This window comes from Chiroxiphia lanceolata, chromosome 1 (assembly GCF_009829145.1).
Source record: "Chiroxiphia lanceolata isolate bChiLan1 chromosome 1, bChiLan1.pri, whole genome shotgun sequence".
In the NCBI taxonomy this organism is placed as follows: Eukaryota; Metazoa; Chordata; class Aves; order Passeriformes; family Pipridae; genus Chiroxiphia; species Chiroxiphia lanceolata.
The window spans coordinates 92751487-92773881 of NC_045637.1; the positions used below are offsets into that span (position 1 = coordinate 92751487).

The 22395-nt window shown below is 38.3% G+C and overlaps 2 protein-coding genes and 1 long non-coding RNA gene across 3 annotated transcripts in view; 2 read left to right on the forward strand and 1 right to left on the reverse strand.

The window, feature by feature from the left end:
• Positions 1 to 18029, forward strand: part of RANBP9 (RAN binding protein 9) — a 31560-nt gene extending 13531 nt beyond the window's left edge. Inside the window, exons 3-13 of the mRNA XM_032692349.1 lie at positions 349 to 516; positions 3559 to 3581; positions 5528 to 5712; positions 6484 to 6596; positions 7914 to 8022; positions 9410 to 9600; positions 11642 to 11789; positions 13434 to 13507; positions 15681 to 15832; positions 16526 to 16637; positions 17056 to 18029. Coding sequence (XP_032548240.1) covers positions 349 to 516; positions 3559 to 3581; positions 5528 to 5712; positions 6484 to 6596; positions 7914 to 8022; positions 9410 to 9600; positions 11642 to 11789; positions 13434 to 13507; positions 15681 to 15832; positions 16526 to 16637; positions 17056 to 17186 — 1406 coding nt within the window. The 3' untranslated portion in view covers positions 17187 to 18029. The remainder of the gene's footprint in view (positions 1 to 348; positions 517 to 3558; positions 3582 to 5527; positions 5713 to 6483; positions 6597 to 7913; positions 8023 to 9409; positions 9601 to 11641; positions 11790 to 13433; positions 13508 to 15680; positions 15833 to 16525; positions 16638 to 17055) is intronic.
• A 360-nt stretch (positions 18030 to 18389) lies between these two features.
• NOL7 (nucleolar protein 7) lies at positions 18390 to 20411 on the reverse strand. Its single transcript, XM_032692389.1, has 3 exons — positions 19631 to 20411; positions 19473 to 19550; positions 18390 to 18775 (listed from the first exon to the last, which is right to left on the reverse strand). Exons 1-3 carry the CDS (start codon positions 19785 to 19787, stop codon positions 18708 to 18710), a joined length of 303 nt encoding a protein of 100 aa, XP_032548280.1. The 5' UTR covers positions 19788 to 20411; the 3' UTR covers positions 18390 to 18707.
• LOC116789063 lies at positions 18555 to 19928 on the forward strand. Its single transcript, XR_004357866.1, has 2 exons — positions 18555 to 19332; positions 19379 to 19928. It is a non-coding gene; the product is annotated as an uncharacterized LOC116789063 (long non-coding RNA).
• Positions 20412 to 22395: the final 1984 nt, after the last annotated feature.

The following is a 22395-nucleotide window of genomic DNA, read 5'->3' on the forward strand; positions in this document are numbered from 1 at the left end:
CTGGGACATGTCAGATCTGTATATAGCTCTTCAAATTTCAGCATTGTAGCTGATTATATTTTTGGTGTTGGTAATTTTGTACATTCATTTAAAGAGAAAAATGTGTTATCTGAATTTGCATTATCTGTTATGTACTGCAAAAAGAATTACTTGTTCGGCCATTTTGATAAAAGAAGTTGTCATTTTTTAGAATTATACAGATTTCTTAGATAAGAAATCTTAGAAAGTAGGAAACTGAGCATATTAATTAACCATATGAACCTGGTTAGACTATACCAGCTTTGCATAGTCTTTAATTGATTAACTAATAAAGGAAGCGAATAAATTGCAGATGCTTTTGTTCTCTAGGTTGGGATAAACATTCATATGGTTACCATGGAGATGATGGACATTCATTCTGTTCCTCTGGAACTGGACAACCCTACGGCCCAACGTTTACTACGGGCGACGTCATTGGTTGTTGTGTCAACCTTATCAATAACACCTGCTTCTACACAAAGAACGGACACAGCTTGGGTATGGAGAAACATTACCATTAATGATAACAGTATGTCTTCAAGTCTGTAAATATGAAACTCTCTTCATGCCAGGAACAGTGTTTGAGTTGTTCTTTTGATAGTTTGATCATCAATGAAGTAGTAGAAGAATTGGGAAGAATAATTCCTTGTGTACCACTTGCACTAACATTCCTTGTGCATTTGGGAGGATTTATTCATATAACATCTCATTCTACAAGATCTGCATTAATGAACTTCACTACTAAATCTACAAATAATGCTTGATGTTTATAAGGTAATAGATAGTAAGGGAAGTGGAAATAGCTAAAATTAATTTCTGCTGTATGGGGGACACCTAACCTTCACTAAAACCTTACATTGGATGGGTGTTATTTTGAGCATATGTTGGAGAACAGTGTCTTTTGGATTCCCTGTCTGGAGTCATTCATAGTTGGGCTAAAGCCATAAATTATACAAGTTGTACTAAAATTAAGTCCAGTTAATTCTTGTGGTAAATTGTAGTATTAAGCAACACTGCAAGATAATTTTGAGTTTGGAGATATCAGGAGTGGGTAGAGTTAAAAATTTTGACGGAATATCTATTTCAGTTCCTTAATGCAATTTAATGAGCAAAGATACAATGTAAAATTAAAAAGAAAAACATTGACTTCCTGCATTTAGGGGAGGGGGGGGGCCTTGGGAAGAAATCTTGAAATTGTGCTGGGCAGAACAGGAATTTCGAAGGGATAAAGCCCAAAGAAGAATAAGACTTTTGTCATGGGTAGAAATGAGATAAGGAAAAGAGAGGGTAGCTTGAAATCAAATAAGAAGTTATTGAGATAGGTATTCTTGAAGTTGCTGTTCTGTTTTCTCACATTGGCAAACATGAAGAAGGTTTGGAAAGTAGTAAGGGAAAGGACACAGTTTAAATTATTTTCCTAGTCTGTCTGAACAAGACTGCCGGTTTGTTTGCCCTGAGCAAACACATCTGACTTGGAAGTTTTCCTGCCCCTACTCAGAGCAGGGCTTAGGTGTCTTCTGAGGTCAGTTCCAAGTAATCACTTCTGGGATTCTATTTTATCGTGATTTAATGTTCCTTCTAAATTGAAGGAGTCTGTATACCTGGACTCACTATCTTGACACCTAGGGCAGTAGGTGACACCTGGGGCACTTGAGCCATGCACTGTGGAGTTGTTTCGTTCGGCCCTGTTGCAGGGTGTGTCCAAGTGGAAGATAATGGGCTCGTGTTTGCCTTAATCTTTAGCTGGGTCAAACAGAGAAAGGTCATCTTACTTATTCAGTTTTTGAAACTAGCAACAGTGTGCCTGCAGGTAGGTTGGATCAGTTGATCAACTAAAGAGACACTCGTTTTCGTGAGTACCCTTATGGTCACATTCATGAAAGAGCTAAAAGGGAAGAGCAGAACCCTCTTTTTCAGTGGCAGACTTAAAGCAGACTGGATTAGGCCAACTGTGAAACAACACTGAAAGTGATTACAATCTGTTTTTAAAGGAGAACAGAATGGCATAGGTGAGGAGAGGCTAATAAAATGTCATCTGTCATAGACAGAGTCTGACAAACACTTCATGGATTTCAGAAGGAAAACTGACAGCTTTTCTGCTGTTGTGGGCTTTGCTGGCTTGAATTTCTGACAGAGGAAAATGGATTCTGTGTTGAGTGGAAAAAGAAATCAGAAATTTTGACTGTCTTGCAAAGTTGTTGCTGCTGCTAGTTGTCCAGAATTCTTATATGATCGTGACTTGGAGGACATTTATGTTTTTTCTCTGGGCCACAGATGCTCTCTGAAGTATAGGAAATCTCTTGCTTGGCCTAGGATTTGATGTTACAAAAAGGGCTAAGCAATTTTCATGCAAGTTTGAAATCCTGGGTTAAAAAAAAAACCAAACCAACAGAAACCCAACCATCCCCCCCCCAAGCCCTCAATACCTATGTATCACTCAGTTGTCATTGGATGTTAAAATGTGCCAAACAGAGAAAGTAGTAATAGCTTAGGAAAAGTTAGGGTGAGAACAGGTAATAAATAAAATAATAGCTTTGAGATGTGATGGAAGGAAAGAGACTGATTCTGTATGTCAGCCTTTTGTCTCAAAGACGTGAGCAAGCAATCCAGATGCTCCTGAGATTTGAAATCTTAGTGAAGAATGGAGATTGAAAACAGGGCTGTAATTTAGGACAAAAGATTAAAAGCTTTGTTTTCATCCTAAATTTGAAAAGGCAGTGATACAAAATAAATAAGAGTTTGAAGGGATAAGTGGATTGGAATAATTATGCATTTGTAAAAAAAATTAAATTAAGAAATACTTGCAACAATAAAGGAAATTATGAAATACTGTTATTTGGCTGTCAGAAGGCGATTCCCGATATTTATTTTTTAACTGAAAGCTTCCCAGCCCCCCAAATTGCCTGAAATTCCTGAGGTGTATAGAGGTCAGATGTTTCTCTAATCCTGAGACAGCAAAATCACTCCCTTGGTTTTATGGGTAGATGGATGCTTGTAATTATGTAACAACATATTAAGCTCTTCTGTTTGAAAACAAAAACATACTGGCATGGATTGGAGTGGAACGTTTACCAGGCTGATTTGGAGTATTGTAGGCATGTGCTGCTTGTGTAAAGATCTTGAGTACTTACGAAGAACAGTGAGAGCAATCAAGAAGAGACACCATTAAATTTTGATGTTGCAGCATCAAGACATGCAAGTGAAGAAGTATCTTCAGATATTCTTACTTTTCTTCTTATGTTTAATACGTAGCTAGAATTTTCATACTTTCTAATCTGCATATGTGTATGATGTTTTTTAATTCTTATGCCCTATTTTGGAAAAATTAAGGGCAGATTGAGTATTTTTGAATGACAATTTCTTTTTGCCAAATACTGCCCTTTATTACTTAAAAACATGAGTTGTACCTAAGCATCATGGATTTCACCATACTTAATTTATTTCTGAGATGATTTGGGTGAGTTTTCTGAACATATAATAAGAAAATGAGGCTAAATTCCAGACACATGGAAATTAATCTTAATTTTCTCTTCATTACAGGCATCGCTTTCACAGATTTACCGGTAAGATAAGTGCATTTTCAAACAATTTTCCTTTGTACCATAAAGAGATGTTTCAGATCAAACTGGCATTTACCTTATGCTTCTTGGAAATACAGTGTTAATTTTCTTAACCAGTTTAATATCAGATATTTCTCTTCATCACTTCGGTGGTGATTTGTTAATTGAAGCAGAAAGTTTTTTTGTTTTTACAAATACTTTACAAGGGGTTTTCCTTTTCAGGTTTTTAACAAGCAGTTCTAATGGAAGTTTCAGGAGAAAATAATACGTACAACTAGTTATTACATACTTTGACATGTTCAAGCCTTACATACAAAGTCAAAGCTATATTAAACACCAACACGGTGCATGCCTGTTTGAGACGTGGTCACTGTAATTCATGCTTGATGCCTGATTTTCAAAATCTTTGCTTCACAAGATCAGACATAGCAAATTATTTTTTTTAAAGAAAGCTGCATATATCTGAAGTCTTGTAGCTTTTGAGTCTATTAAATTGTGCTTTCCTTGAAATTGGTATGTGTTCCCTATGCTACTGGTACAGGCACAATACTGCTCTTACTTTGGAGTTTGTTTTTTTTTTCTCATTCACTTAATTTCTGATTTAATCTGGTTAAGGTGCAATGTGTGATTGCACATACTGGCCAGCTACTCCATTTGCTGTGGCCTTGGGGGGCAAGGACAAATATTAAAGAAAAATGAAGTCAGTAACCCAAGAAACCTCTTAGTCCTGCCACAAGGTTGAATGTTTTGTGCAGGAAGCCACTGCCACTATCCTGGATCTTTGGGATGCTAGCAGGGCTCCTTGCTACCATATGGTGCCAACCCAGCAAAACTGACACTACAGTCTGAAGTATGAAGCTGGACCCCTCCTCATTAGAATTGATTGTTTTCATCTTGTTAAAAGATTTCAGATTTCTGCTTTGTTGATTAGACTAGACTAGGTAACACTATGAGCAATGTTTATTAAAAAAAGAGAGGTGTATGTGTGAAAATAGAGGCATGGTTTGAAAATAGTGTTTTTCTTTCATTTCACCTGGATGTTGATAGCTTCTTACCGATACTTTTAATTTATTTAGCATATAGCTTTGTAGATCAGCATACCATTATACTGTTCCACCATTGCCTGCATTAGAAATATCATGTAGGTGTATTTATAAATAACTTTTAAAAAAAATTTTAAAAAATCCCCCCCAAAAGACCCCAGCAACAAAACCCCATTCACCCAATTGATTGCATTGCCACTGCTGAGATGTTCATTGCATTTAAGAAAAATTACCTTAATCCCAACAGGCAGATTTTACTTTTCTCATATTTGGCGTATTTCAAATTTGGATGGAGACCTAATCTCTAAGCAGAAAATGAAACTGAGACAACAATAAATGCTTTAAAGTCTCTTTCTAGATACAAGTCCAGGAATTCACGAGAACTTCAATGCACTGTTACAGTTCTTTTTAGGCGCTACACTTGGACTTTGAGGCTATTGAGTTTTCTATCCTGTCAGTTCTTACCACTAAAATTCAGCGATGTTTTAACTATTTCACCCCAAAAGGAAAATGGCCCACTTTGTAAGTTTAATTTTTGTTCTCTTTTTAAAAGAAAAAAAACCTGGTCTTTAAAAATCATCCAAAAATTGTTATTTAATATTTTGTAAAATTAAAACCAAAAGTTGTAAACTTTAGCACAGTTTAAAACGTGAATTTTCTGACTAGAACAATCAGTCTTTCTTCTTTCAAACTAAAAAAAATTATGATCACTGGGAATAAAATTAATCAGTCATTGTACTGCTGTATTGGCAGAAGCTGGTGTTACTGCTGGACAGATGGTCCAGAGGTATTTTGTTATTCACACTACTAGTAGCGGTGGGGGTATTATTACAGAGATGAAAAAAAAACCAGAAAGTGGGGAATTCAGAATAAAAGGAAAAAAACTAACTAAAAATTTTTTTGCAGCCAAACTTGTACCCTACAGTAGGGCTTCAAACACCAGGAGAGGTTGTGGATGCTAATTTTGGACAACACCCCTTTGTATTTGATATTGAAGACTATATGCGAGAATGGAGAACCAAAATTCAAGCACAAATTGACAGATTTCCAATAGGAGATCGGGAAGGAGAGTGGCAAACAATGATTCAGAAGTAAGACTTTGAATATTGTTCATTTAAAAAACAAGTTACTTGCATGATTTCAGAGACTTATAAAAAATTCTGTCTATTGTCTTGTGCAAAAAATGATAGATAGTATTAAAAACTAGTACAAAAATAGTTTTGTTAACAGGTTTGATAACAGTGTAAAATGGAGCATGAATAGATTTTGTGGAAGAGTTGTCTGTGTCGTTTATTTGGAATTTATAACTGTGAGTGTAAGGCTTCTATTCTAATATGATCTATCTAATATGGATTGGGGAGTTTAGAAAAGTTGCTGTGGTTATATTGGGCGGGTTTAATGCTCTGGGCTCTGGAAGTTTCTCTTTGTGTTCTCAAGCTTTTGCTTGCCAGGTTAAGTTGTGCCTAATTATGTTTCTTGGAAAAAATGGGGGTTGTGACTTTGCATCTTTTTATTTTTTCAGTGTAAACAAAAACTTATCGTGAAGAAATTTCACTTCAGTGTATCTAATGATCAAAAAAAGAAACTTAATTAACAATTAGTATTTGAATTGACCCTACTTTTGGGTGATGAATAATTTTTGTTAAAATTCATCATAATAAAGTTATACATTGATTTTTCTGTACAGTTTTGAAGAAGATACCGGTTCTTAAGTGAATTGCTTTTGTCTGACTTGCACAGAAATCTCTGAATTTCAAGTAGAATTCTTTAATCACTTTTTTCAGAGAAGATTTTTTACATTCAGAAGTTCTTGGTTTCTTACCTGTATGTAATGAGTATTTCTGGGTTTTGTTTATTTTTAGAATGGTATCATCTTACTTAGTTCACCATGGATACTGTGCAACAGCAGAGGCATTCGCCAGATCCACAGACCAGACTGTGCTAGAAGAATTAGCTTCCATTAAGAATAGACAAAGTAAGGCTGGAAAGCATGTTGCATCCCTTTTTTCCTTGCTTAAAAATTACATGAAGCTTTCTCATAAGCACCATTGTAGAATTTCCTTGCAGCACTACTCCATAGTACAGTTCTTTGCTGTCATATAAAGTTACACAGGTATGAACAGCTGGTTACAAAAAATTTGTTCAGTAACACTTTAGAAGGTGTTTGGTGTAGCAGAATGTGGTAAAGTACATTGTTGTCTTTTTCTCTTGAATGAAAAATGTGATCTGTCTTAAACAATTGTGTGTAATGTCTCTAAATGAGTGTTTGTGAGAGCTAAGTCAGTCACAAACCAGGAGTATAAAACTCAATCTTGACATTTAGATTTTTATCTTAACTGTGAAAAGAGATTGAGTTTAGAGAATGCTTTATTAGTTAAACTTGAGTTTTCCTGTTTACAGATGTGAGGGGGAAGAGGACAAGGAGAACTAACAGCAGTTCAGTTCTAACTTGCCATGGTAGGGCTGTTGGGCAACCTGATTAAACAGTGCCTTCCTCATCCATTTAAATCTCTCCTCTATGAACATAAGCAGTTGTGTTACTGCATGACATACCACATGGGGAAACTGCTCTGGTTGTAAAATATCCCGTTTGTTGGGCCGTTATTCATTTGGATGAATTTCTCTGTCAGTGGATAGAATGGTGAGACTGTTTGCAACTTGTGCCAAGTTACAGCCACAGAAGCATCAACTAAAGCAGGGACTGTTGTGAAAAGCTTTACTCAACTGTAACCTGACTGGAAGTATGTGTTGTAGGTGAGAGAGACTAAATTTTTGTTTTTCTCAGTCAAAACTGAACCTGTGGGAGTGGGATGCAATTTGGATGTTTTTGAGTGACGATAGTTTGGTATGTGCTTATTTATAAAGTTGTGAAAATGAGAAGTAAATTGTAGAGAGTGTCTGCAGTCTTATTCTAGCTCTAAATGCACAATCTGACTACAAAGCAGTTAGATGCTGGCAATAAATATACTGAGTTCTCATTTAGATATATGTAGGTGGAGTGCAGTTTTTAAATCTTCCTTTTGAGTGTTTTAAGGAAGCATGATCTTTCTTTACACTATTTTTTTCTAAGAGAAAAAAAATCTTGTTGATTGATGGTTGCAGTGTCTTTTAATAATTAATGTACGTGTATTAATCCATAAGCTGTCCATTTAACTGATGTTGGTTTTGGTGAACAGAAATTCAGAAATTGGTTTTGGCAGGATGAATGGAGAACCCATTGAAACAACATAACAGCTGTATCCAAGTTTACTAGAAAAAAATCCTAATCTCTTATTTGTTTTTTGGTGAACAGGAATTCAGAAATTGGTTTTAGCAGGAAGAATGGGAGAAGCCATTGAAACAACACAACAGTTGTATCCAAGTTTACTAGAAAGAAATCCTAATCTCTTATTTGCATTAAAGTGAGTCTTCAAATTATACAGATGTGTGTTTATAGATGGCACAGTACCTTCTGAGACAAGACAGTTACTCATTTAAAGCTTTCACAGAAATTTAAACAAAGTTAAGCAGCGCTTTTTAGAAAATGTGTATATTTCACTTTTTTATGCTCTTCTTATTTGCTACATGTTTAACTAGGTTTTGTCATCAAGCTCCCGGTTTGCAGCATAATTCACATCTCCCTGTAGACTTGTTCTATAGAACTAAGTTTTATAGTTCTTTAAATCAATTTTAATTCATTTGGGTGTCAAGTAAAACTTAAAATGAAAACTGATACAGTATCACATTCAAGAAGATTAAGAATCCTGTTGGCATAAATTAGTCTGTTCCTCCAAAGGGGTGACTGACTTTAAAGATCAGTTTAAATGAGGTGTTTCATTCCGTGTCACTTTACTAGAAACCTCTGGCTAAAACTGTGGAAATTCCATAATCCCAAAGAGTTCTCTTGGCTTCCCAGGCACACAATAGTTACCTTCATTCTGGCATTTTTGCTTGCCAGCTGGGCTATTCCTCCAGAATTTTGTATCACATTGCAGTGTTTGAATGTTGAAAAAATCTGTTACTCCTGTAAGAACAAAGCACTTTAGTTTTATGTTCAGTTAAGTAACTTGGAATGTGTTTGAAGTCTGTCATGCTCAAGTGCTGAACAGAATTCACGTGATAGTACTCCAGACTTATCACAGAATTCACAAAATGTGAACATTTTGATGAAACACTTCACTTGATAATGTCAGTTGTATGTTACCTTTTTCTCAATCTGTTGTTCTAAATTTTTAAATTTTGTTGTTCAATTTTGTTATTGAAGCATAAAGCAGTAGTTCTGAACTGTCTTAAAGTCCATACTAAAACCTTCTTATCTAAAATGCAATTGACAAAGAGCAACAGCCTCTAAAGGGAAGGTTTGTATACGAGCTTGTTTTTCAAACTGTTTTCTAGTGCAAATGTTTAATGTTAAGTTACCCTTTGCTATTTCAGACAGTCAAACTATATTCTCATTTACTTTGAGAGAAATGACAGACATAACGACATATCTTTCTCAAGAAATAACCTTGCCCCTGCCAATAAAACAAAACAGTTAAGAAAATATAGTTTAATTCTCTAAACCTTGAGGATTTGCTGACAAAGCCTGTCCTTGAAGGATACTATTCCTGTTCTCCTCCCTCACAAATTTGTAATTGCTTATTTTTTGTGGAATACTCCAAAGCTCATTGACGATTGGGTTACTGACATCCAGCATTTTATTGAGTCAGTCCTGTTCTGTATTTAACACTAAAATGAAATCATTGCTATCATTGGTAATTTGAAATGTGTAAATTGTTTTATTAGCTTAACTTTTTGCCTTTTGTTTAGGGTGCGCCAGTTTATAGAGATGGTGAATGGTACGGACAGTGAAGTGCGGTGTTTGGGAGGCCACAGTCCAAAATCTCAAGATAGTTACCCTGTTAGCCCACGATCATTCAGTAGTCCTAGCATGAGTCCCAGCCATGGAATGAATATTCACAATTTGGCAACAGGCAAAGGGAGCAGCACACACTTTACTGGTAAGTTGACGTGGAGGATGTACCACATAGATTTGGAAATACCACACCTGTTTGTTTTACTTAAGATTTTATACTGAATGCTTTGTATAACAGTATAATTTTAATGATTAAAATATGATTTCCAGTCACTGGGCGAAGTGAAAGTTTCATCATATGTTTTTTGCATGTGCTGTTGTTTTTACTATGGGTTTGCAAAGCAGGTTGTCACCAATTTCTAAGAAATGCTTCTCTCTGGGAGATGAAAGGTTCTGATAAAAATTTCTGTTTTCCTTTTGATGATAATTTATGTCTTGGGCAGGGTGGTTTAAATCCAGTAAGTGGTGTATATGATACCTTTCCTATGGTGTTGATGGAGAATTAGGAACATCTGCGCTTATGTAGGAAACACTGAAAGCTCAGTGGTGGAGTAGGGAAAAGACTTTCTGCTGGCAGCCACATTTCAGTCTGAACAATTGAAACAGTTCTTTGAGCATTTAGGTAATTGGAAATCTTCAGTGGGAAGCCATGAATGTTTGAGGCTGCCAATGGGGAGATCCTCGTGCCTTCCAGAGCACCACTACAGAGAAGAAGTTGAGCGTGTTAAAATAGTACGTGAACATGTCATCCTTGAAGACAAGACTTAAGATAGCAGGGACCATCAGCTTTCACTTCTGTTTACTTTCCAAATCCATACTGGAGCTGATTGGGGATGCTTTATTTAACTTATTTTTCTCTCTCTGGGATGGAGTGGGAAGCCAGTGTAGCCTGGCCACCAGAATAACTGCTGCCCTTGGAAGGGACAGCAACTTCACTCTTCTTCCCTCTGTGTCAAGGGAGTTCCATCACATGTGTCAGTGGAGATCCACTCAGATTTTCTTGTTGTTCTTCAGGTGGTTATTTGGATGTATTGTAGAAAGGAGGTTGTAGCCAGGTGGGGGTTGGTCTCTTCTCCCAGGCAGCTATCAGTAAGACAAGAGGGCACGGTCTTAAGCTCTGCCAGGGGAGGTTTATGTTAGATACTAGGAAGAAATTCTTTACAGAGAGGGTAATCAGGCATTGGAATGGGCTGCCCAGGGAAGTGGTGGATTCTCCATCCCGAAGATGAGACTGGATGTGGCACTTAGTGCCATGGTCTAGTAGCCACGGTAGTAGTGGATCAAGGATTGGACTCGATCTCAGAGGTCCTTTCCAACCTGGCTGATTCTATGATTCTATGAAAATACCTCTAAATTTTCTAATTTTGAAAATAGAGGCACCCCTTAATAAGCAATTTGATGAATGTATTATTAGAATTGAGGTTTGGGATTTCCTAAATGGCAGCAGCTGTTTTCTTAATAATAAGCCCTTTCTGTGACTTGTTTCTGTATTAGAAGATACTAGGGAACTCCTGGTTCGATGTTTGCTTCAAAGAATAGTTTTTTATCTTGTTTTACAAGGGTCAGAAGAGATTTTAACCAGATATTGTTATTTCACAGCATGGTCTAATTTTATTTAGTAAAGCACAGTATTAACAATTAAAATAGTTACGTGGTGAAGGAGGGAGGTTATATAGCAACATGCAAGATAAGATATTCAGCATCAAATTCTACTGCACATTTATCAAAAGAATTATGTGATTACAATTAGTAAGGTGCACGTTTACTTGTTTACTTCCATTCATGATGACTACAGTGGCCTAGAAAAGATTTTTGGATCTTTCAGAACCAATGCATCAGTTCTAAAAGAAATTATTCTCCTTTGGTGCAGTTTTCTGTTTACTGGTGTGTTAGTACAACTGAAAAACATTCTCATGTCTATGTTCGTAATTGTTATATATAATAATATTAATGATATGTAACATATATATATATATAATATGTTATATATAATAATGCTTAACTTCTACACTGTAGAAAATTTAAAGGTTCAAGTACCTGAAACATGGAGGCAAAGTATTTGGGTTGGTTTGGCAAATCTAGCATTTACTGACCAGGAACAATTATGCTCTACTTATTTCACTATTATAAATTGGTACTTGCAAATAAGTTTGTAGATGGTTATAATTGTTAAAACTTTCTTTCAGGGTTTGAAAGTAGTTGCAGTAATGGAGTAATATCAAATAAAGCACATCAGTCTTACTGTCACAGTAAACACACGACCACCAGCTTGAATGTACCAGAGCTAAACAACATAAATGTATCAAGATCACAGCAGGTTAACAGCTATTCCAGGTGACTAAACTTCAGATACTTCTAACTTATGTTAAGACTTGTGTTGTCCATGTGCTTGCATTACAGAGAAGAATTTTCAGTGGAATTTGATGTGATTTTTTTTTTTTTTCCCCAAGGACATTTAAACACATAGTGTAAAGGGCCAACAGCTTGTGATCACTCTGGTGTGCTTTTGTGTTGTTTTAATGACTCGAGCTTAATAGGCTGTTTTCTCCTCTTGGGTTAAAGAAATGCAATGGACAAAAATAAATTATCTGGCTTATAGCTATTTATGGTCAGTTTTGAAGTTGTACAGTGAAGGTTAACTAGCTTTCTGGCATTTGGGATTTTAATTTAAGCCACTGACATTGATTTAAGTTTATACTCTCCGTTTGTGCTAGTATCTGCAAAGTAAATGTGATTGAGATGCATATGAAATGTGGACTCCCTTTTGTTTGTATATTCCAATCACTGTCACTTGTGCAAACACATTCAATTCAGAGAATGAAAATAAATTTATTAACCAGGTTTAATATGGTTATTCATCACCAGTAACTCTGTGTTGCGTTGATGCAGCAGAACCTAATTTAATGTGAAATGTAACAGTACTTGGCTGCGTTGTCCAAAATGGATTCCCAAAACTACCATGTAGGGTGTAATGATGCAGTGGTGATAACCAAAAGTATTTCAATTGGATAGTGATAATTGGGGTAAAAAAGTAAGAGTAGCAATTTACTTTTTAACTTCATGATTTCTGTTTGCATCAGCATTGCCTCTGCCAAAAAGCCTGGCAGTGTCCAGGCAACTTGGAGATTTTTCACAGGAGGAAGACAGTTCCTTGGCTGTGATGTTGCTCAGTTGGAAAGGCCTTTTGGTTTCCTTCCTCAAAGGAAACTTGAGTGTTTTTGGTTGCTTAGAAGCAAGGTATTAAACTTCTAAATTTGATATATGTGGTCTTGACAGAGGTTTTAGGTTGTTATTCTCCATAACAAAATATAACAGGCTAGGATGCAACTGTCAGCAAAGCTCAGTCCCCAAAGCTGTACTGGCATTTTCTGAAAGCACTTCTGTGACCTGCTGCGAGCAGTTGAGGAGTTGAATGCTCTGAATTTGCCTCTGAGTGTCTCTTCAGTGTTTTGGTTTACTCAGCATTTGCTTTAGGGTTTTCTTTTTTTGTTTTTTCCCCTGTCATTCCACTGAGAATAAATAAGAGATCAAGGCATTTTTTAAAAAATTAGTTACCTAAATACATTTTCAAAGTAGGCTGTATATGGACTTAACTATAGTTTAAAAAAGTGGTAATAGTATATTTTCACAATGCATTTTCTCCATCTCTGTGTATATAAAGATATATAAACAAGGTAAAAAATTTTTTGTATGTATCTAGAAAGTGTTACTCCTTACTCCTGAATAATAGGGGACATGTTTAATTTTTCAGCATCTAAAAGTACTATTTTACCGAATGTTAACGTTAGTTGAGACAGCCTTAAAATTTCCATGGTGCCTCTGGTACCACCAGTTGCTATGGAAGAAACTGTGGTCTAACTTGGTAATATTTAAGGCAGCTTTTCAGTAGGCAAGATGAGGAAGTACTGTGATGAAGTTGTGAATATAACCTAAGTACTTAAATGTGAGTAAAACTTGTATTTATTACTCTCTTTTCAGCAATGATGTAGACATGGAAACAGATCACTACTCCAATGGGGTTGCTGAGACTTCGTCCAATGGCTTCCTAAATGGTAGTTCTAAACATGATCACGAAATGGAAGAATGTGACACAGAAATGGGTCTGCAGTGATATTTCTTACATTTTTATTAAGTGATGGCAACAAGGTTATGTTTTTACTTGCAATGCTTCCCAACTTGAAAATTAGGGTTATTAGCTCAAATCTTAATTTTTTGTTTGTTTGTTTTGCTGTTACAAGATGTAAATCTTATAACCACTGATTTAGGTGGTCCAGTATCAGTGTGAGAATAGGGAAAATAGGTAACTTGTGGCTATTGAAACTAGCATGAATTTCTAAGGAAGTACCTTTAAGAAGAAGCACCCTGTTGTGTAGCACCCCTGGCTTTGGGTTGGCAGATTGTTTCTCCCTCTTCCCATTCATGGTTCTCATGGCATCTTTGTGCTTCACACAAAGTGTAGAAATTCTAAATCTTTATATTGAAGAATGCAAAGTGCTAATATTTAATGCTCAAGGAAACCGCTATATTTGGGAAATGTAAAAAAAAAAATTAAAATAATGTTTTTATTTTTTCCACTAAAAAATTACTGCTTGTATAGCTGTGGTCTAAAAATTACCTCTGTTTTACTTAACCTACTTTATACTCAGTCATACCTGTTGACATTGATGACAAATGAATATTTAAATCCCCTCTGATTGCCCTTTGTGCAGCTGCAGAACTAGGTTTTTAAACAATTGATTTAACCAGACATCAATTAATAGGTAGTTTAAATGAAATGTGAAACTGGAGACTTCCAGAACGCAGCAGTCTGGTCAAGCACATACAGAGAGGTCTGTGACTGCTTCACAGTTCCAGGAGCAAGTGTGTTGCTCATCCTGCAGCTTTGCTGGTAAATACCAGGTAACTGTTGAACAACAAATGTAATTCCGTTACAGCCATGAAGCGGGGAGATGCAAGTTGCCAGACTGTTTTCCCTGCATTATGCTCTGGAGCTGGATAATAACAGGGCCTCATTTCCATGACAGAACAACCAAAATACTTCTTTACTCTCTTGGAGCCTTTTCCTCAAGAGACTTGTGACAGACATGCAGCGGCTGCACAGGGCACGAAGTTGTTTGTGCTTTTTGTAACATAGTTTTTTTCTGCCTTCGGAAACTGATGTCCTAGATTAGGCTGCACCACTACTTGAAGACTTGTGGGTGCTTCACTTTTGTAAGAAAGAAATGTGGCTCCTCCACCTACGCTGTTTACTGCCCCCAGTTTGAGTTTGGTGGTTTTTCACTTTTTGAAATATTTATATATTCTCCTTAGTGCTGTGTATGTAATGTCCAGTAGGCAAGTATTTTCCAGAGGTTTTATGCCTACATCTAAGGAAAAAAAAAAAAAAGTGGCCAGTTAAAAATCCTTGTTTGAAATAGTAGTCAGAATACATCACTAGATAACGGTGTAAAGTCAGAAAGAAGAATAGTTTTGTAATTGAAGTGTACCTCAAAATGCACATTTAAAACTTGATTCCGTTGATGAAAAAAGGCAAGGAACAGATAAATGCCTTTTTTTTAATATGTTGCTTTAATTGTAAATTTTAAAAAGACAGAACTTTCAGAGAAGCCAAGGATTAATTTACTATTCATAATTTGCATCAATATTTTTTAAAATCACTGGTGTTGGGGAATGCTGTAGCAAGCAGTAAAGAAATCAGTGGTAATGTTCTGCTTGATTACAAAAGAAACCTGAAATGTCTGAATTATTAAGATAATATATTCTACAAGGAGTATGAACAGTCTAAAGGATTGTCTTGTAGCAGACTCCATCATGGCTGTTCAGGAAGTTCAGGGGTTTTTACCCTCTTTTAGCAGTTCTGGATTTGGCACTTCTAAAGAAGTGCAATGCCAGAGAATTAAAAAAGTAGAACTGTGTGGATTTTTGTTGGTTTTTAAACTCCTGTAAAATTTTAGGATAAAATTTGGTTTATAGTCTAGTTAGTTTTAAATTAATCATTGCAAGATAAACAGCACATGTCAACAGCCTCTGCTGTTAGTTAATGAAGTCTCTTAAATGTTTATAAATGAGCAATTTAGCAGTGCTCGGTACAGAAGTACATGGTGCCAAGGCCTCTCTGAGAAGGCAGATGGTTTTTTTTGAGTGAAATCAGTGCAGATTCTGTAGATCCACAGGTTGTTACTTTCAGCTCTATTAGTGGTGATGATGACGATATCGTTTTTGCAGAAGTAGATTCAAGTCAGTTAAGACGTCAGCTCTGTGGTGGCAGCCAAGCAGCCATTGAAAGGATGATCCATTTTGGAAGAGAATTGCAAGCAATGAGTGAGCAACTAAGAAGAGAATGTGGCAAAAACACAGTGAATAAGAAAATGCTCAAGGTATTTTTAATCTTGAAACTATTGGTGTTAAGGTGAATAACTGTGCTGCCCAGCAGGAACTTCCCACAGCATGTGGTGCTGGAATACTGTTCTGCTTTAACTTCTCTCATTTTTTTTGTGTATGTGTGTGTCTGTCTGAGAGCAGTATTCTGGTCAGCTGTGATGTAGCACTGTCTCGTGTCTTGTCTGTGTAGCACATGCACAGGGAAGATAATTCTGTGCTGTAATACAATTAAACCCAGAAATTAATTTAGCACTTTTCTTACTCTCATTTCTGACCATGTAACTTGGCCTCTTGAATCAAAGTGCTGTTTTGGCTCTAATGATAAATGAACCACATGAGGATTGGTAGAGACGCCCAAAATGTGGTCTCTTCAGTACTCTGCATGCTAATTAGTTTACCTTGATTTGAGACTGCTCTGGAAAAGAATTCTCTGGCCAAAGACTGCATGCAGTTTTCAGTCTGTTTTCTCTTACCCATCACTTATTAAAATACTGCTACCTTTTGTCTTGCTGTTGGGAAGAACACTGCTTGCTCCAAGGGGAACAAGCCTTGTCACAATTTTTTTATCCTTTTTGTACTGATAGGCACTGACAGTTACTTTCATGATACTGAATCAAAATAGGTGAATAGTCCTTGTTTTCACTAGTGGCACATAGCTGTGAAATGTAATAAAAATCATCTTCCCACAGGATGCATTCAGTTTACTCGCGTATTCCGATCCCTGGAGCAGCCCTGTTGGAAATCAGCTTGACCCGATACAAAGAGAACCAGTGTGCTCTGTACTTAATAGTGCAATACTAGGTAGGTATGGCCTGGAGGCTGCCATGTGTGGTGGGCAGTGCCTTTCTCTCGTCCCACACAGACGACCCTACTGCTCACCGTGCATCACACTCACTGAGTGAGTAATGAAGGATAGCAATGTTAGGATACGCTCTTTCAGGAAGACAGGGGTAGTTTTGGGGGGCACTTTAATGTAACAGGTGCTTGTCTGTTTTTATTGTTCAGCCCAAAAATGGGCCTGTTCAATAATGGCGCTTATGCAGGGAATTTGAGAATGTCACTTTGTTGTTCCTCCACTGTCTGGCTCTAAGAGCAAACTTTGAAAAGTAAACACAGGAATTTTGAAATGAGTGATTGAAGCAAGCTTAAATATCAAGGTTTCAGTGTATTGCTATGAAATTAATCAGGTATTTTAACTGCCACTGTGATTCTTTTCCAGAGACTCACAATCTGCCAAAGCAACCACCGCTTGCCCTGGCCATGGGACAGGCATCACAGTGTCTAGGATTGATGGCTCGGTCAGGCATTGGATCCTGTGCGTTCGCCACAGTGGAAGACTACCTACACTAGCTATGCATTTGAAGGTCTGAAAGGTGTTGTGGCATATTCAACATGGAAAGTAGACCAGCTCTGCTGACTGGAATTTGGAATTTTAATTATGTACTAAGGACAAGTCTGTCGCTTTATGTTGCTTCCTAGTTTACAGCATGATGCAAATGATTTCTAACTTAGTGTTAGGAGAAAATTTCCATCTTTAAACCTCTTAGACAACTAAGAGTTGAAAATATCACCGGTAACGTCAGACATCCAAATTGACAAGTACCAATCCTTTAAACGATTGTCCAAAACAAACCAAAAATCCTGCTACCTTGTGGTGGGACGGAAGACTAGAAAACATGGATGTATTAGCATGTGGGTGATGTAAATGTCAAGCAGGATGACTTGCCAACCTCCACCCCCATTGTTACATAGTTCAATCAGTGTAATTTGCAAAATGCAAATGGTTTGGATATATAGTGTTGATGGGAAGAAATGATATTTTTTAATGTGTACTGTAAAACTTGAATTACTCAGGAGCTGAGTGAATATGTTTGTTGCTACTTACAATCCCAACCTGTTGATCTTAGTAGTTTTTTGTTTTAACATGGTCTTTTCAACTTTGTTTCCTTGTTTAACTACAGACAGCTTCTGTTGTGTAGGCTCACCAGTTTAACTGTTGTATTATAACAGTATTACATGTCAACACAGTGTGGTTATGACCTATTTATATAAAAACCAAATATTTAGTCAATTTACAGTCTTAATTTAATCTTTGTACACCTTGCATTTTTAAAAGTGCTTAAATAGTACTATATTGCAATAAAATGTAGTGATATCATAATTAACCAGCCATTAAAAACTTACTTCTACATACATGGTAGCAGGGAGTTGTATGCTACATTGTCTTGGTTCTAGAGCTCTTTCCTGGAACAGCAGTGAATGTGGCTCTAGCCAGGAATGCCCCTTCCCTGCAGCAGCTGGGCTGTCAGAAGTTAAAGGCTTGCCATGTTCTTGCCACAAACTGAGTCTAGCTAGGAGGGTCAAGTCCATGCACTGATAGAATCTTATTCAAGCAGTGAGGGATCTTCCTTTACTGCTTGCAAAGTAACCATCAGGCTTGAGGGAAGTGTCCTGTTGTGTGAGCCAACTTAGTGATTCTGCTATTAGGGTACAGACTTCCCTTTAGAGATGCAAGTAACTGAAGCTGCTGTAAGAAATGCAGCATCCGCAACAGTAGGTACAACATGGCTCATCTTTATTCTCTGCAAAGGCATTGCCTCACAGAGGCAGCTCAACAAGCCTGGTCCTAACACCAGCTGTTACACAACATTGCCTTGGTCCTGTCGCTTTGTAGCTTCCCCAAGAACTTCTGAAAGGGGGAGAGAACAGGAAAGTCTGATCAGGCACAGCTTGGTGAAGGTCAGTGCCTTCTGGTAGGTGGAGCTGAAAGCAAAGTGATGATGAAATAGGGAAAAAAACCACTATTGTTTTGAGAGATTAACTTTCAGCAAAAGTCCTTAATATCATCTTCTGAAAAAGCTGTTTTCAGACTCAATTTTTAGTCTGTGTTGCGATCCAACGTTTCTTAAACCTTGCTGCTTTTTCCTTTTTTTCTTGCCCTTAAGAAAAAAATAAATAGCTGTTAGTTAGTTGCCCCTCTGCTGTAGAAGCAGCAATCCATTGACTGCTGCAGCATTTCAGAACAGAATAACTGACGGGAAAGCTGATAAACTTCCTATGGTATTTTACATACACCAGGTGCCTTCAACTAGCCAGGGGTACCAGCCTGCACCACCCTCCTTCAGAAGGGGGATGCAGGTACAGCAGTGCTTTCAGTGATGGAGCACAAGTGAAAAGCAGATCCTGCATGCTTTAACAATCAGTAACTTTTGTCTCTGGTGTTCGAGAGCCTCACACACTGTGTGGGTGTGAGTCTGTCCCCAACAGATGCTATTTCTCTGTGCTCACACAGAAGTTCTGGGAATTTGATATCCCTGCTTTTAGGTTTTACACATACCTGGAACACCTTCGAACAGCTCAACTGCTTTTTCAGCCTCCAGCCTCTTTCTTAATGTTCTTTCTTAATGTACCAAAAATGAGGCAATTTTTTTCCAAGTTGTGTCTCTCACACCCTCTCCAGGGGCATCCTCACGACACCCACTGAGGCTGTAACACTGTGCTGCCCTTCCCTTACTATCAGTCTTTGGTTAGAGGGTCACAAGCTGCAGGCCTCTAACACAGGAACACTGGTTTTACTCAAGTGTACTTTTAACCACATATGCAAAAGTAGCACCCACTTTGACTTTTTATACTCACCCCAAGATTTGTCCACAAACTGAACTGCAGCTTTTTTAACTGGGTCTTTCTTGTTTGCAAGCGAAAAAAATTCATTTGCTGAAATGGAAATGAGTGTTAATTACCAAGTTTAAGCCAGACAAGAGTAGATGCAGACCTGCCCAACCAAAACTGCTTACCCTGTACCCGCTTGGTGTGTGGCCCATAGAGCTGAGCATTTAGAAAGTCTTTGGCAAGCTGTTGGTGGAGGCCTGTTAAACTCTGATCTTTTAAGCACACAGCTGCGTAGTTTCCTTTTGACCTAGTTAAAAAGACAGATGTAAATCCCTTTACCATGGTTACAGAACCCAGAACAACACACACATTAGTGTCAAGCTTTGCTACTTGAGCACAACTGCAGCAGTTGCTGGTTTCTGATGCTCAGATGAGCTTGGTGGCAGTATTAAAAAAAATTAAAAATGGGACCAAAACTCTGAAGCTGTTGTTATATGCCTTTGTGTGCCCCAAGTTGTTCCTTGGGAGTCTTGAACCAGTTCTCCCAGAAGCCAGTGCAATTCCTCTCTAGGGACATCAGTGACAAAGAAATAAAGAGGAAAAAGAAAAAAAGACTGAAATGCAGGAATTCAGTGCTCAACCACCCCACTTGTAGCAGCACATAACACAGTGTGTACTGCTGTGCTTATGACTGCCCAGTTATCTCATAGCAGTTATATATATCTAACATATAAAAATTATTTATATTATAGATTTTGTTATATATATATATATATATATATGCATGCACACATTAAGGTTGAGAGAATTGGGGATGTTCAGCCTGGAAAAGAGAAGGCTTTAGGGTAGCCTAATTGCAACCTCCCAGTAACTGAAGAGAGCCTACAAGAAAGATGAGAGGGACTTTTTACAAGGACATGTAGTGAGAGGACAAGGGGGAATGGCTTCAGACTAAAAGAGAGCAGGTTTAGATTAGATATTAGGAAAAAATCTCTACTGTGAGGGTGGTGAGGCCTGGAGCAGGTTGCCCAGAGAAGCTGTGAATGTCCAATCGCTGAAGGTGTTCAAGGCCAGGTTGGATGGAGCTCTGAGCAACCTGGCCTAAGAGGAAAGTGTTGCTACCCATGGCAGGGGGGGTTGGCAGTAGGTGATTTTTAAGTAAGGTCCCATCCAATCCATTCTACATAAGCATGCGATAACAGAAGATATTAAAGATGCTTATAGCACATAACTATGCCTTCAATCAGAGGAAGAGCAGGGGAAACATGAAGTGCAGAAGAGGGTACAGCCATGCAGTGACAGAACAGCTGCTGCAATGCCCCATCCCCCAGGCAAAAGCAGCCACATGGGGTAGACATGCTGGATCATCTCTTCTTCCTCCTACCTGGCACCCCTGCTTGCCTTGCCTTTCTTCACCTGCATTTTGGCTTGGCCTTGCCCTTGGGCCTGGCCTTGTTGTTTCTCTTTCTCAGCCTCATCTTCAAGTTCTTCACCTGATGTAACTTTAAAACAAAATTTCCCAAACATTATGAATCAAAACCGATAAGAGGAACAGGAATTAAACAACAAGCATTTTTCAGAAGCACTGAGTAGTAAGAAGGGCTGTGAGATGGAAGGGAAGAAACATGCCCCAAGGGAGCAACCCAAAGTTGGTGGCTGCTAGCCAGCTTTCCTCGGCATCAACAAAATGGGATTAATTACAGGACAAAAATTCAGTGCAACACAACAGCTACAGGTAACCCACAAATGGGAGTCCAGCCTCAGCTTCAGTCTCACTTTGTTCTCAACGCAGATCTTTTTTCAATAAAAGGAAGAAAAAGTAGCAGTTACACCATCCAGCAATATAATTAGGTGAGGTCTGGATGAGAGAATTGTTTAAGTAAAAAGGGTTTTGTGAAGTACTTTGAAGTACAGATGAAAACAGCAGTGATAAACGTTCCTGACTCTTGATTTTGTAGTTCTGAATTTGAAAAAAAAGTTATTTCATATTTTACAGATGCTGTTAAATTGTAGTTTGATGTGTAAAGTATCAAGATGATTTAACAACTCTATCCAGGAATAGCCTTTATAATTTACACAGGTGCTGAATATTAATCCACCTCTGGTAATCCTTGCTTTTTCAGCTATAACAACTGCTCAAGATTTCCTCAAACACCTCAGGCTGTTTTAACTGAAATCACTGTACAGCAAGCAACTTCTGTAAAAGGCCCAAGAATTAGATTAAATATGTCTTTAGATTTTCCCTTGGGAAAAGAGAGTCTGTCCATGTTTCAGACTTTCACCCCGTTGCAGCTCTGGCACAGAAATGAACTCCTGAGATATCAGAAGTGCTCCGCGCTAGCAGAGTAAGCTGTAGCATACCTTGGTCATCTGCCGGAGCCTGCTCAGCAGATCTAGGGAGCAAGGAAAAAGCAACAGGTTACTCTTCCAATTCACACTCGCTTCGTCTACTCCCGTTTCAAGCTCGGCCTCCCAATGCCAGGACCCGGCTGGGCAGCATCCACCGAGACACCCCAGAGCCCTCCACACCCCCTCACCCTTCGGGCGGCGCAGGGGTGGCAGCCACGTCCTGCAGCTCCTGCAGCACGGCCTCGGGCAGCAGCCTCCGCTTCTGCGGGGGGAGAGGGAAGTCAGGCGGGCATTCAGCCACTGCCCGCCCGGAGCCAGGTGGGAGCGGGTGGGGGGACGCCGCTGTACCTTCTGCTCCGCGAACAGCTCCTGGTGCCGCCGCCGCTTCTCCTTCAGCAGCTCCCGGTGCCTGCGGGGAGGCGGGAGGGGCCGTCAGCACGGCTGCGGAGTAGGAGAGCCATACGGGGGGGAGGAAGGAAGGGAATAAGACGGGGAGAAGGGGGGAATAAGAGGGGGGATAAGGGAGGACGGCAAGAAGGGTGAAGGGGAATAAGGGGGGGATAACGAAGAGTAAGAGGGGTGAAGGCAGGGTAAGAGAGGG

Coding starts and splice junctions, on each gene's coding strand:
- NOL7 (XM_032692389.1), bottom strand. CDS start 19,787: ATGGTAAAGGGATTTACATCTGTCTTTTTAACTAGGTCAAAAGGAAAC. Junction 19,551..19,630: donor ACACACCAAGCGGGTACAGG/GTAAGCAGTTTT, acceptor TTTCCATTTCAG/CAAATGAATTTTTTTCGCTT. Junction 18,776..19,472: donor GTTTGTGGACAAATCTTGGG/GTGAGTATAAAA, acceptor TTTTTTCTTAAG/GGCAAGAAAAAAAGGAAAAA.